The 15,810-nt window shown below is 35.9% G+C and overlaps 2 protein-coding genes across 5 annotated transcripts in view; one reads left to right on the top strand and one right to left on the bottom strand.

The window, feature by feature from the left end:
• Positions 1 to 15,810, bottom strand: part of IGF2BP3 (insulin like growth factor 2 mRNA binding protein 3) — a 194,542-nt gene that overhangs the window by 4,394 nt on the left and 174,338 nt on the right. For both annotated transcript variants that reach the window (XM_077121756.1, XM_077121766.1), the window contains exons 11-12: positions 4,934 to 5,050; positions 1,982 to 2,056 (exon numbers count right to left, since the gene is read on the bottom strand). In XM_077121756.1, the coding sequence (XP_076977871.1) occupies positions 1,982 to 2,056; positions 4,934 to 5,050 (192 nt within the window). The remainder of the gene's footprint in view (positions 1 to 1,981; positions 2,057 to 4,933; positions 5,051 to 15,810) is intronic.
• Positions 1 to 15,810, top strand: part of MALSU1 (mitochondrial assembly of ribosomal large subunit 1) — a 174,962-nt gene that overhangs the window by 26,312 nt on the left and 132,840 nt on the right. The window lies entirely within an intron of this gene.

The raw sequence follows: 15,810 nt of genomic DNA, 5'->3' as shown, positions 1-15,810 counted from the left end.
TCAGTCCTAAAGGTGAGACCTCTCATACTGGTGATAAGAAATTAACTGCATTTCTCAAGCAGGAGAGACTCTAGAGCTATAGAGCCATCTCTGCCAGGCTTACGAAAAGCCAAGTTCATGTCTAAATGGGCCATGGCAAACCATAAATCCAAAGGCATCTGACATTTTCATTGGTGCAGAAATGGTAAGCTTACTTTAGGGGATTACAGAAAAAACAAAACCCATCTTGATTATCTTCCACTCATCCTCAAAGTATCAGGCCACAGATGTAGCTATTATTTAACACAGGCAAAGAATTCTAGGATATACACTTTCTTCCAAAACAGAAGCTTCTGAGTTCACAGGAAAGCTATGGATTAGGAGGTTTACTATTCCTTAGATCTCTGAAATAAAATATTCATTTGGAATGATTACTGACTGCATAATGAGGTTAAAACATCATAATCTCTTAAGTGTTAAATTTAAGGCAACTTCAAAATAAGGTGTTAGTAGGGAAAACAATTTTGAATTTCCCAGCATACTAGCGTTATAGGAATAGCAAGACAGTAATCCCATTTATAAAACAGTAAAATTTAGCACCAAGAAGAATAAACATGTGATGACTGAGGCTTTATATTTATCTTACGAGATTTCAAAGAACACGTGACTGACCCTGAAGTTTCACAAGAAGAAACAATTCTGAGTATGACTGGAACTGCCTGGACCACAAGGCTGCAGTGAGGGAGGAAATTTCTTAGCCTGCATGTGAGCCCAGTGAACTGCCAGCACCCCCATCACAGAGTACCTCCTTAGTTTCCTATTCTTCCTATAAATGAAGTGAAAACTACTTTGAATTTTTAATGAAAAATGGCCCAAAGAAAATAGTGGTCAAAGAAAGTAATAGTTTAAAAAAAAAAAGGGGAGATTGGGAGAAAGGCAGGCATGATGACTTGCCACATGTTAGAGCTAAGGTTATTATTTAAGGTTAAATAATTGTCCTATTGCCCAGCTCAAAGTAGTAGAACCAAGATACAAGTTTTGGATAAATTAGTTATGTAAGAATTCAGTAGTTACTTATATCCATGACAAGACAAGCACAATAAATTTTATAAGAGAAATCATATATTAATGGTATATATTTGTGAACTCTGGGGATTTGGCAGGGTCTTATTCTAATTCACTCAGAGCCTGCAAAATGCCACCACTGGCACACTTACATTGTGCTTCACATGCATCAGACACACTTCTAAACACTTTACACATCATTTAAACCTTACAACCCACCATACAATGAAGGTGCTATTTTCATTTCTAAGATGGGTATAAAACTAGCCAGAGAAAATTAAGAAATATGCCCAAGGCCACATAGTTGGGTAATTGGCAGAGCTGGGATGTGAACTAACAGCCTGGCTCCCAAAACCCTCTTCTTTGTTGTCCTGCTACATATACCACCCCTCAGACATGACGAGCGGTGTCCTAGTCCCAAATGATCAGAGCCCACCAACAGTATGTTGTGGATATATACTGGATGAAGGCCATAGGAACTCCTGCCATTTCCATCTCTAAAATTCTAAGGATTAATGAGTGACTTGTGATAATTCTAAGGATTAATGAGATACTGGGGGTGAGGGTAAACAGCTAAACAAAGGGTAAGAGGAAATGGTCCTCCTATTTAAGGAATAGGAGGAGACATTTGGAACAAGTTCTCCAAGACATTAGGCAGTTTTGTAAATTTTAGTCTCAAGTTCTCATCTTAACATACAGGAGGGCATAGAAGACAGGGAAATTCAACAAATCCTATAGGCAACCATAATGGAACACTCAAAATTAAACCAAAACTTTAAAATTATTTTTGAAAAGTAATTAGGACAAGTTTCTGTGCTGGACTTAGTCATGTCAATTTCTATTGAGAGATTTTGCTACTGAGTAATAGACATGTTTAAAGGAGAAGCCAGGTTATGGAGTTCCTAAAAAAGACATTAATATTCCCTAGAGCTCCTACCTTGAATTGAGCCTCTGGAGGTCCAGTGATAATCACCATCCTCACTTTAGCATCTGGTGCTTCAGCTGGAGCGATCTAAATAACAGACCCATCAACAATGGGTTATGACACTTGGGGGTGTAATTGACAGAAACACAAATGCAAACTAGCTTGACATATGACTGACACATACAGAAGAATAAGCCTATTGGAGAGGGAAGTGATTAATACAGATTCATCAGATATGACTGCTGCCAGTGTCCTTACACTGTACCTGGCTCTAACTTAAAAACTTCACATACAGAGCATAGTCCTTTTCATCAGAATCTCTCGTTCCTGGAACAAGCTCCCCAGGAAATTTGGCACACTAAATCTTGAGGCCCTATGCAAATTTTTCTGCTTTTATGGAAAAGAGTATTGCTTTTTAATACTATCTAGGTGCTGAGTCACTTCAACAGAATTTAAAAGAAAACTCTTGATTTAATATTTCTGAAGCTGTTTTTACATATTTTTGTGATGTTCACCAATCTAAGACTTAGTAAATTCTTCAGAGAATGCTCCTTGGAGTAACATGTGAAATAAATTAACATTAACTTGACAGAAAGAAAGTAAATTGACTTTTCTATTGTTGTACAGTATATGGAATCACATAAAAAGCCAGGGCTGAGGAAAGGATGCAGATCTTGGTGAACGTAGAGGAAACCAGCATTCCTCTAGTCATAGTAAGAAAAGGTTTGGGGGACCAGGCTTGTAGGAATTGTTTTGAAAGAAAAAAAAATTATGCCATACATATTTGTTGTGCAAGAACCAAATTACTTATGATTTTAAAATAAATATTATTATATAAAACTAGAAAGTAAAAATATAATAAAAATCCCTGATATGATAAAACAAGATAAAAATCACTTAAGATGATTACTGTCAATTATTTGATATAGTTTCCTAGATCTTTTCTCACAAATTTCCAATCAAAAGAATGTTATTTTAATGTCATCATGCTTTTCCTTTCCCATCCTTAAAATAAAGCTAACATTTATGTCACCTAAAGTCAAATTGATACTATTCCTACTTTATGCTGGGTGCTGAAAAATATTGAGTCTATAAAACAAGTAACTTAATTCCTTTTTGTCCAGGTTCTCAGAATTATTCACAAGAAACCCATGGGAAGAAGAAATTCCTTATCCTTTCAGCTAATCTTTTTTTAAAAAATAACTTTTCAATGTCAGTGATAGAGGGCTGGACTAAAGGCACTAACTATACTGCAGTTAGTAATGGTACAGGGCTATTGTCTCTCAAAAGTCTGAAAAATGCATGTGCTCTTTGACCCAAGTCCACCTCTGTTAAGTTAAAGAGAGAAAACTGAATATAGGAAGTTTGCTAAAAGAATTTTGTTCATTTACATACTGTGAAGATAAATTAGGAAGAATCTAAATGTCCAAAAATAAGTTATGGCTTAGTTGTTAAAATGATGTACATATATGGAAATTAACATATATTTAAATCTATATAAAAGTGTTAAGAGTGTTGGTGAGTCAGATTATGCATGTTTCAGACATTTTGGAAACAAAAACATCTTTCAACCTCATTAAAAAAACCTCCATGGAAAGATAGAAAGAATAGAAATTGAGCCTCTTATACACAATTCTCCTTGGTCAATAGATGTTTACTGCAAATCTTCCAAAACAGATCTACTAGGTTCTTTTTATATGTGACAACATATGCAAAGACTCATTTTTAACTAATGAGAACACTAGGAGTATAGGGAAGCTCCATTTGATCTCTTACCATGCTTTCTTTTTTACTCATTTATATATTTTGGCTAGATTTCTTGTTCAAGTATTTTGTTATTTTTCACTGAAAGAGAGCATATGGGGGACTATATCTGTGTGTTTTAATTTATTTTTAAATTTACATGCAATAAAATTCACTTTCTTTTTAATGTATACTTCCATCAGTTTGGCACACTCAAAGCAAAGAACAGTTCCATCACTGCCCAAAATTTCCTTATGCAGCTTCTTTGTATTCAGCCCCCTCCTCCAACTCCTAGCAACCACTGACTTGTTCTAAATTCTTATAGTTTTGCCTTTTCCAGCATGTCATATAAATGGAATCGTATGGTATGTGCCTTTTGAATCTAGTCTTTTTCTCTAACTAGAATGTATTTGAGAATTATCCATGCTGTTCTTTGTATCAATAATTTGTTCCTTGTTATTGCTGAGTAATATTTATTGTATGGATGGACCAGTTTATCCAGTTACCAGTTGCTTTCTTCCCATTCTTGGGACAAATATGAATAAAGATGATATAAACATTTGAGTAAACTTTTTTGTGTTAATCTAAGTCTTCATTTCTCTTGGATAAATATCCAGGCGTGGGAATGGTAGGTTGTACAGTAACTGTAATATATTCTTTCAAATAAAGTTTATTTTTGGTAGAAAGTTTATAAAACATAGCCAAAATAAAACCCTTGACAGACTGATGTCTTCCTGAATAAAGCTACCAATATGTCAAGCCTTTGTCAACTTGTATATCTCGTAAAACAAAACCACCCACACATTTGATATTTAATTATCTCTCAGCTTATCAAAATACTCTTTGGAACACATAATTATCTAAATGGCAGACACCATTAGTTGTCCCCAAAGGCTCTTCCAAAGTAATAATATGTTCAGATGACTACATCTAAATGTTCAGATTACCTTTCCCACCTGCCTCTTCAGCTACACCTAGCTGTGACAAAGTTCTGATCAATGGAACGTAAAGAGAAATCCCCTACAGCTGCTACCAGGAATCCTTAAGAAAAGATCTCCTTAGCATTTACCTCTCCTTTTGCTGAACCACAAACCTGGTGGTTACAGCACTGAATGGTGCCACCTTGGACCACAAGGACCAAAGCTAGTGACATGAAGACTCACATTTCTGTAACTTGCTAAATTTAAAGCACCAGAAGTGCCACAGTTAGCAGAACAGTACCTTAATAGAAGCTCCTGCAAAGCGAGAAAGCTGTTTGATGTGCTGCCCCTGCTTGCCAATAATAGCGCCAACTGATAGAGCTGGGATAAACAGATGAACAGTCTCTGTTTCTGATTGCTGTTGGAAAAGACAGACAGGATATGCATGCTTATTTGCTACAAATCAGACTGTTATTTTGGTTGGCATAGGGCTAAGGACATGTTCACATAGAGGAATGTTAGGAAAGTTTTAGGAAAAACCAGGAAAAACCACAGTAAGTTGATATGAATTCACCCAGCAGACTGAGATGATCTTACATATATATTCATCCTCACAACCTTTGCATTGCAATTTGCATTTTTCTCTACACAGTCTTCTTAAACTTTAAAATGGCATTACAGCTTTAAAAAATATGTAGACGATACGTTTAAACATATTAGTTTATTAAAAAAACTCTTTATTCTGTAGAATAGAGATGACTACAGACTAAGAATGACACCCTACTGGAACAAAGAAAGGAAAGCAATAAGTTTGTTGGCACCTACCCATCCTATGTTTTAAGATATTTCCTAACTTGTAATGAACAATTTCAGTGATTCCACAGAAAAAGTTCAAAAGAAAATTTGTCAAGAATAAATAAAAACAAACCCACGATTCCTTCATCTTTACCTGATAATTATTCTACTACATTTGAGGATGATTTTTTTAAAAAGATGTTTTTTTTAAAAGACCTTCAGAAAGTTGTTTCCAACTTTTTGCTAATTCATATAATGATGCAATCAAATCTTTAAATCTCTATTTCTTTATATAAATACTTCTAAGAACTTAAGTAATCGAACTGGGTCAAAGAGTATGAACATTTAAAATTGATAGATATTTACAAATTGCCATGCTAATACATTTATTTTATAGTCAATAAATTTATTAAAGGGGAAAATGATTTTAGTACAAACCATGACTTACACATTTATGGAAGATAAGCAATGTCTGATTTTGATCCCACATCTAGTTTGTGACAAATGAAAACTGTCAAATTTCAATATTCCTTAAGTTTCTTCCTTTCTCTGTAACCCCCACCCATGTACCTCTCATTTATAATACAAAAGTTGCCCAAAATTCAGGTCCACAAAATATTTTTGGCTAAAGCCACTCACCCCTAATCATCTGAATTTGTTTCCTCAGCATCTAAATAAACAGGTGTACTAAAATTGTACTATTTTCTTTACAACTTGGTATTTCTTTGGTACTCCTCACATTTGCCAGTAAAATGTAATACACTGCAGGTATTAATACAGTTGTCAGTTGAAGGAAGTTCCTGCGTTGCTTGACAAGCATTCTTAAAACAAGAGTATTGCCTCCTGCAATACTCTTGTCTGTGGAGGTCTGATAGGGAGGGCCTGTTCACTGGTTGGCCAAGTCACACTTGCTATTCATCAGCCAAGGACGCTGAATAAAATTACTACATCCTTCAGGATTTCCAAGTGGTAAGGACAGAACCTCTCTCTGGAAGGCACTATATCTCACTGCCTGCAACTGTTAAGCAAGCACCATATCCCACCTATGCCAGGGGAGCATTTTAAGGCCTTTCTTATTTAGTGACTGGAGAAACCAACTGAATTAATGGTGATACTGACCATAAACTTTGGTCAATGCTAGCTAGCATAAATACATTTTGTCATTCTGGTTCTTAGATTAAAACAACCAATCACTTAGTCTGTATACCACTTTAAAATAAAAATTGAGTGTAGCCTTCTAATGAAAAATATTCTAGTGAAAAATATCATATCATGTTATTACGGAAAATACAAATTGGGGAAGGGGGGCTGGGGGGGGGGGGGACAAAACCCCTTCCCAATGAGAATAAATCTAAGGTGTAACTTACCCAGATCTACTTCATAATTTTTAGCCATGACTATATTATTACTTGCAACATGAACCTTGTTCTAGAAAGAATTCTGTGAGAAAAGCAGGTGAGAGACTATAGAGCACATGGACTTGAAGATAAGATGAAGTAAAAAATGCCAAAATTTGGCTCTAAGCTTCGTATCAGCTAATTGGAAAAAAAAATCAGTTTTTTGACTTACCATGTCTGTAAGAAAAAAATCTACCCACTTGCTTAGTTCAAAATATTTTTCCTGCTACTGAGTCCAAAGAGGAACTTCTGAATGTCTTAGAGAACAGTAATGTAATAAAATCCAACCTCAACAACATCCTTACATTTGACTACAGAGCCTCAACAAGCCCAGCCTGAGTACATATCTTAGCCTAGAAGATGTTGAAACCTCAAAAGCTAAACAAAAACAAAAGAATCTTTTTGATACAGTGATGAAATGCCACTGATGTTCTGTTTTGTTGACTTTTTGGAGGGTGGTGACATTGTAGGTAATAAATCCAAAATGAAGATTTAGAGCAAATTTAAGAGAAAAGTTGTGTATAACTTGGAAAGGGAACAGTGGTTAATGACGAAGGGCTAAAAAGTAACAGGTAACAGAAAGAAGGGGCAAAGGCATGAAAAACTCATTTGATAGAAAAATGTCCTACACTAGGATGAAAACAGAAGTAACAGAACTCGTCAAACAGAAATAGCAGAAGTAGAGAGAGGCAAATCAAGTGTTTCTCTGCACCAAGACACAGAGCCTTAAGACTGATACATAGTGTATGCTCTTGGCAATAGCACTTTAAAGAAAAGTTTACTCATTAGGAGCCTGAAGTTCAACAAAGACATTTCTGACCAACACCAATTTCTTTTGCTCATATCCACCAAGCACCTCCATGACCATAGATTACTTCAAAGAAATTTCCTCTGCAACTATAAAGCGGCACACATAAACATCCTGTCTACTTGACAATCGGTAAGTTGATTCTCTGGTACAAACCATTTTTATATGAGATTCAGCATAGTAATTCATGTTTTTTGGGATTTGGATATAATAGTAGACAAGAGAACTTTTACTTGTAGGACTAAGAGCCAGAAAAATGGGTTATGATAAGCCTCTTCCATCTGTGAATTTAAGACTCTGAGATGCAGCATGAAAAAGCCCATGAACATGAGCCTTTCTTGTTACACATTCCTTGCATGTAAGTTAATGTTCAGCTTCATTTTTCTGAGCTGTTCTTGCTAAACCTCTTTTTATACAAAAGGATATTCACAGGACACCTGCTGCTTCCCCATGGATTTCTGCCAGATGCCTATCAGCAAAACTTCCTTTGGACTTACTGGCAGAATCCATGCTATAGGTTGAAATAACAGAAAAAAGCTGCTCAACTGAAAATCTGCATAACTGGTGAAGCCTGCCAAAGAGTAATTCCTAATCTCTATGGTGAAGAGATTCAAGAATGAGCAAACAACAAGGTTAAGTGTATTTACTTGTGGGGAATGAAATTTAAGACATCACAAAGGCATGGAGACGTGCATGTCAGCCAGCAAAATCGGCCTCCAAGTGCCTGGATGGATACCAGTGTTTCTCTTTGCCTTATAAAACAGATATGCTGCCCCGCCCCCCCCTTTTTAATGGATTTTGGTCTGGAACTGAGTTTACTTAACTCCATGACCTGAACAAACTCTGACTTCTTTAAAACAAACAAAAAAAGTAAAGAAGGCTTCTCCCTAAATCAAAATAACCAAGGTCTCTTAGAGAGAGGCGAGTTATTTACACTGAAATTGTTTTTATAGAAAAAAAAAGCTGCACTGAAGTAAGAAATCCTGAGTAAGACTAACACAATCAATCCATGAAACCATCACGTGATCTAAAAATCACTTGCAAGTCTAACATTTTGTTTCTTGTAGACCACCTTAAACTGACTAACAACTAGGAAAGTGCCCTGTTTGTACGGAGACCAACAGCAATTTTAAGATTATACTATCCTGGAAGACTCCAAAGAGGCTACCAAAAATTTAAAAACAACAGCCTTTGGGCTAAGTTCTCCCATTCTTACTGCAAACTGTCAAGACCATCTAGCTATGGAATTGTGTGTTGTTCCAATTCCAGCTCTTGCTCTATTAGCTACCAATTCCATCTTCCCTACTGTTGGAGTATTTCTGAAGAAGGCATTTCCTGTTGTTTATAAACTAAAAGTTTGCCAACTCAGTACTATATAAGGCGGCTGCTAGGTAGGAATTTTTGTCTGTTTTAGGATCTAATTCTTTGGCTCTATTGGAAAAATTGACCTGGAAGATTCCAGGAAGAACAGTACATGGGTGGGAGTGGGGGACTTGGGATTTAGCTAGTCAAGATGCATCAATTCTATTTTCATGTTATAAAGCAGGAACAATAAAATATAACTAGAGAAAAGAAACAACTCTGAAAAGAAAGAGGAAGTAGTACATATAAAGAATCAGGTTCTTTAAAAACAGTCATCAAAACCTACTTAACATACTTTTAAAGTAAACATAATTTTAAAACAAACAGGAAACATACTTTTAAAGTAAAAGGCAAGAATCACTGTCAACCTACAAACATCAAAGATAAAGAGATGACCTGCAAACTTCTCACTGGTAGCCACAGACATTATAACCCAGTGGAGGAATATCTCAAGAGTGCAGAGAGCAAATACTTTAATTCTCTAACCCACATTAAAAAAAATGCTATCACAGACCCACAATACCATATTCTTCAGCAAAAAGACAACTGAAACCGAAGGGAATAAGCAGAAAATGAGAAGCAATGGTAAGCAGAGAAATTGATAAAGTTTTGGTAGCTATTTTCTGTAAAAGCAGGATTAAGTTTGTATCTCAAAAATCAGTGGAGCAAAAGGGACAAGATGGTGGCATCGGGAGAAGTGGAATTTAGTTAGTCCTCTGGAGCAGTTAGTAAATAGCCAGGAACTGTCTGGAGCAACTGTTTGGGGGGCATCCATGACCAGGCACATATCATACACGAGTCTGGAACAAATGTAAAGGCTCATATCATGGCCAAGCTCCAAGCACAGGTAAACCAAGAGCAAGTAGGAAAGGAATCCTGAGGTTTCTCTCTGCAAAGAGGCAAGGTTGAGGGAGTCTGCTGAGTTCAGAATACTGGAAAAGGGCTGTGCTCCAAAAAAAGCAGCACACAGACACTTAGAGCTGGCGAATGACTCTGAAAAGGGATTTTTTAATTTTTTTTTCCCTTGTCATCCTTTTTCAAACTATTCTAAGTAGCTCATTAGAGAAAGTCTCAGACATTTTCAATTGTTAGCCCTGACCCAGACAAAAGCGGCATTAAGATAGGTCTAACAGACAAAGTAACTAGTTAAGTAAAGGAGATAATTCCTAATGAACATATCTTCTTCAAGAAAAGGAAAGGGGGCAGCTCAAGTGCCAACCCTCAATCTGAGAATTCAGACCCCAAGGGCCAAGTCCCCTTTCTACCTCAGCCTCTGTCTCACCCATACCCCTGTTGAAGTTTAGGATCTGCTTAAAATTAAAAGCAATGCACCACTTTACCCTAGTGGAGAGCTACAGGCTGACAAGTACCACCTCCTGGGAAGGAAAAGTAAAGCACAGACTAGAGGCTTCACAGAAATCTCTGACAACCCACCAGATCTCAACCTTAGGGAAACTTGATACTGATTACATTTCCTCCTGAGACATGAGCTGGAAAATCTGATTGGGGTCAATCATATCTGGGGAGACTTGCCTCAAAAAAGTTCCATTCAGGTAGGGCAAGAACCAGAAAAACAAGAACTGAAAATTATTGATCAGTTAAATAGAAGCTGTACTAGAGGTCTACAAAAAGTTGAACTGAACACCAAATAAGAGATAGATGAACAAAGCCCACCAAAAAAAGAAACATACATTTAAAAAGTGAAAATGCTCTCCAGAATAAACTAATCAAGGAAATCAGATTCCAAGAAACCAACAAAAAAAATCACAAGTTACACTGAAAAAAAGAACATATGGCCCAGTCAAAGGAGCAAATTAACATTTTAAATGAGATATAGCAGTGGAAACAACTAATTAATGTTCAAACAAACATGTTAAATCAATTAAAAAATCAAATCAACAAGCTGAAGGAAGGCAAGGCAAAAAAGTTGAAGGATATAAAGAAGAAACTGTGCAAACATGAGGCGCTCAAAAGCTTGAAAAAACAAATGGCAGATTAAGGGAATAGAAGACATGAAAAAAACAATGGACACTTACCACAACCTATCTGAAGAAGCAAAAAGAAGGATCAGTGAACTAGATGACAGAACTTTTGAAATCCTAGACACAAAAGAACAGATAGAGAAAATAATGGAAAAATATGAGCAGGGTCTCAGGGAAATTAATGAAAACATCAAGCACATGAATATAAGTGTTTCTGGCATCCCAGAAGAAGAGAAGGGAAAAGGAGCAAAAAGAATACTGGGGAAAATAATCAGTGAAAATTTCACAACTCGTTTATGAAAGATAGATCCAAGAAGCACAACTATACCACAAATAGAATAGATCCAAATGGACCTACTGCAAGACATTTATTGATCAATTGTAAACTATCAAAAACAGAGAACTCTGAAAGGATCAAGAGAAAAGCAATCCATCACATGCAAGGGAAGCTCAACAAGACTACTTGTGGATTTCTTGGCAGGAATAAAAGAATGCAAGAAGGTGGTGGTATGATGTATTTAAGCTACTGAAAAAGAAAAACTGCCAACCAAAAATTCTATACCTAGCAAAACTGTCCTGCAAAAAGGCAGGAGACTAAAATATTTTCAGGCAAAAAGTCACTGAGAAAGTTGGAGAATAAGAGACCTGCTCTACAAGAAACACTAAAGGGAGCACTACAGGCAGACAGGAAAAGACAGGACAGACAACTTTGGAGAACAGTGTAGAAATATATCACTAAGGGTAAAAAATAAAAAAAAGATAAGATATATCAAATCCAAAAGACAAAATGACAGAAGTACTGCCTTCCCACTAATAACATTAGATGTTAATGCAATGAAGTTAGAAATCAATAATGGGGGAAGGCTGAAAAATTCAAACATGAAAACTAAACAACTCTTAAACAACCAGATGTTCAAGGAAGAAATTACAAGAGAAATCAGTAAATATTTTAAGGCAAATGAAAATGAAAATACAACATATCAGAACTTACAAGGTGTGGCAAAGGCGGTGCTGAGAGGGAAAATTATTGTCCTAAATGCTTAAATTAAAAAAGAAGAGCAAAAGCTGAGAATTTAACTGCTCACCTGGAGGAATTAGAGAAAGAATAGCAAACTAACCCAAAAGCAAACTGAAGGAAAGAAATAAAAAAGATTAGAGCAGAAATAAATGAAATGGAGAACAGGAAACAACAGAATCAACCAAACCAGGAGTTGGTTCTTTGAGAAAATTAATAAAATCGAAGGACACTTAGCTAGCCAACGAAAAAAGAGGAAGCAAATAAATAAAATCAGACATAGGAAAGGAGATATAACGACTGACCCCATAGAAAAAGGAGACAGAGAGGATACTATGAGCAACTGTATGCTAATAAACCAGACAACACAGACAAAATAGACAACTTCCTAAAAAAGCATGAACAACTAATACTGATTTGAGAAGAAATAGACAATCTCAACAAATGAATCACAAGTAAAGACACTGAATCAGTCATTAAGAAGCTACCCAAAAAAGACAAGTCCAGGACCAGATGGCTTCACATGTGAATTCTACCAAACATTCAAGAAAGAATTAGTACCAATCCTCCTCAAACTCTAAAAACAAAGCAAAACAAAAAACAAAAAACAAACAAAAAACTCAACAAAAACAAACAAAACTGAAGAACAGGGAGAACTACCTAACGTATAAAAGTCAACATCACCTGAATGCCAAAGTCAGACAAAGATACTACAAGAAAAGAAAACTACAGATCAATCACTTTAATGAATAGAGATGCAAAAATCCTCAACAAAATACTTGCAAATTGAATCCAGCAGCACATTAAAAGAATTATACACCATGACTAAGAGGGATTTATTCCAGGTATACAAGGCTAGTTCAACATAAGAAAATCAATTAATGTAATACAGCTCATCAATAAATCAAAGTGGGAAACCCACATGATCATCTTGATTGATGGAGAAAAGGCATTTGACAAAATTCAACACCCTTTCTTGATGAAAACATTTCAAAGGATATGTTTTCATGGGAAACATATCCTTCAAGGATATGTCAAGGGAACTTTCTCAATGTGATAAAGGGAATGTATAATTTTCCCCACAGCTAACAACATAATCAATGGGGAAACACTAAAAGCTTTCCCTCTAAGATCAGGGATAAGACAAGAACACCCACTGTCACCATTGTTGTTCAACAGTGTACTGGAAGTTCTAGCTAGAGCAACTAGACAAAATGAAATAAAAGGCATCCAAATTAGAAAGGAAGAAATATAATTCCCAGTGTTTGCACATGACATGATACTGCAAGTCGAAAAATCCCAAAAAATCTAAAACAAAGCTACTAGAGTTAATAAACGAGTACATCAAAGTGGCAGGGCACAAGATCAACATCCCCAAATCAGCAGTTTTCTACACACTAGTAATGAGCAATCTGAAGAGGAAACCAAGAAGAAAAAATTCTATTTACAATAGCAACCAAAAGAATCAAATATTTAGGAATAAATATTTAATCAAGGCCACAAAAGACCTATACAGAGAAAACTACAAGAAACTGCTAAAAGAAAACAAAGATGACCTACATAAATGGAAAGACATACTATGCTCATAGACTGGAAGACTAAATATAATTAAGAAGTCAATTCTACACAAATTGATTTATAGATTCAACGCAATACCAGTTAAAATCCAAACAACTTACTTTGCAGAAATAGGAAAACCAAAAACCAAATTTATTTGGAAGGGTAGTGTGATGGTTTGAAAGGATGTATGTCCCCTAGAAAAAGCCACGTTTTAATCAAAATCCCATTTCATAAAGGCAGAATAATCTCTATTCAATACTGTATGTTTGAAACTGTAATCAGATCATCTCCCTGGAGATGTGATTTAATCAAGAGTGGCTGTTAAGCTGAATTAGGTGATGACATGTCTCTACCCATTTGGGTGGGTCTTGATAAGTTTCTGGAGTCCTATAAAAGGGGAAACATTTTGGAGAATGAAGAAGATTCGGAGAGAGCAGAGAATGCTGCAGCCCCACGAAGCAGAGAGTCCATCAGCCAGTGCTTTGGAGATGAAGAAGGAAAATGCCTCCCGGGAAGCTTCACGAAACAGGAAGCCAGAAGAGAAAGCTAGATGATGCCTTGCTCAACATGTGCCCTTCCATCAGAGAGAGAAATTGTGACGGTGTTTACCATGAACTTCACTGCCTTCTTGAACCAAGGTATCTTTCCCTGGATGCCTTTGATTGGACATTTCTATAGACTTGCTTTAACTGGGACATTACCTCAGCCTTAGAACATAAACTAGCAACTTATTAAATTCCCCCTTTTAAAAGCCATTCCATTTCTGGTATATTGCATTCCGGCAGCTAGCAAACTAGAACAGATAGGATGCCCCCCCCCAAAAAATATCTTGAAAAAACAGGAATGAAGTGGGAGGTCTCACACTACCTCCTCTTTAAAGTATATATAATATACTTTAAAGTATATTACAAAGTTACAGTATTCAAAATAGCATGGTACTGATATAAAGATAAATACACTGTCCAACAGAATCAAATTGAGTATTCAGAAATAGACTCATCTATAGAAAACTGATCTTTGATAAGGTGGTCAAGTCAACTCAATTATTTATTGAGACAGAGCAGCCTCTCAATAAATGGTGCTTGAAGAATTGGATATCCATAACGAAAAGAATAAAAGAGAACCACTATCTCACACCTTATAGAAAAATTAAGTCAGAATGGGTCAAAGACCTAAACATCAGAGCTAACACCATAAAACTTGTAGAAGAAAATGTAGGGAAATATCTTATAGATCTTGTGATAGGAGGTGGTTTCCTAGACCTTATACCCAAAGCACAAGTAATGAAAAAAGAAAAAAGATAAAAGGGATTGCCTCAAAATTAAATACTTTTCTGCATCAAAGGACTTGGTCAGGAAAGTAAAAGGCAATCTATACAATAGAAGACAATATTTGGAAACCTCATATAAAGGTTTAATTTCTAGAATATACAGAGAGATTCTACAAATCAACAATAAAAAGACAACATAATTTTTAAAATGGAGAAAAGAAATGGACAGACACTTTTCTGAAGAGGAAATACAAATGGCTCAAAAACATGAAAGATGCTCAACCTCACTAGCTATTAGGGAAATGAAAATCAAAACCACAATGAGATATCTCACACCTACATCAAAAAAACAAAAAACAAGAACACTGAATAATACTACAAGTACTGGAGAGGACATGAAGAAAGAGGCACACTTATTCACTGTTCTTGAGAACGTAGAGTGCTGTACCTGCTCAGGAAGGCAGTTTAATTTGGTGGTTCCTTGGGAAGCTAAGTATAGAATTGCCAAATGATCCAGCAATCTCATTACTAGGTGTATATTCAGGGGAACTGAAGGCAAGGAGATGAACAGACATTTACATACCAGTGTTTTATTCATGGCTGCCAACAGACAGAAATAGCCCAAATGTCTATCAATGGACGAGTGGCTAAATAAACTGTTATATACATATGATGGAATATTACACAACTGTAAGACAGAATATAGTTATGACAAGTAACAATGTGGAGAAAACTTGAGGACATTATACTGAATGAAATTATATGGTCTCACTAGTATGAAATAACATTAATGAGAGAATTTTGAGAGTCAGAATTGATAACAAAGATTATTAGGAGACAGGGTACAGACTGAGCACTTGATGCTGAAGGAGTAGAGACTGTTTAACAGGATTGATTGTAAAGATCCAGAAATGGATAGTACAACACTATCTGATGATACAGTAAGTATACTGAATGAAGCTGAATGTGAGTATAGTTGAGGGAGGAGG

The sequence above is a fragment of the Tamandua tetradactyla genome, chromosome 1, assembly GCF_023851605.1.
Source record: "Tamandua tetradactyla isolate mTamTet1 chromosome 1, mTamTet1.pri, whole genome shotgun sequence".
Taxonomy (NCBI): Eukaryota; Metazoa; Chordata; class Mammalia; order Pilosa; family Myrmecophagidae; genus Tamandua; species Tamandua tetradactyla.
This window is presented reverse-complemented; position numbering and strand designations above follow the sequence as displayed.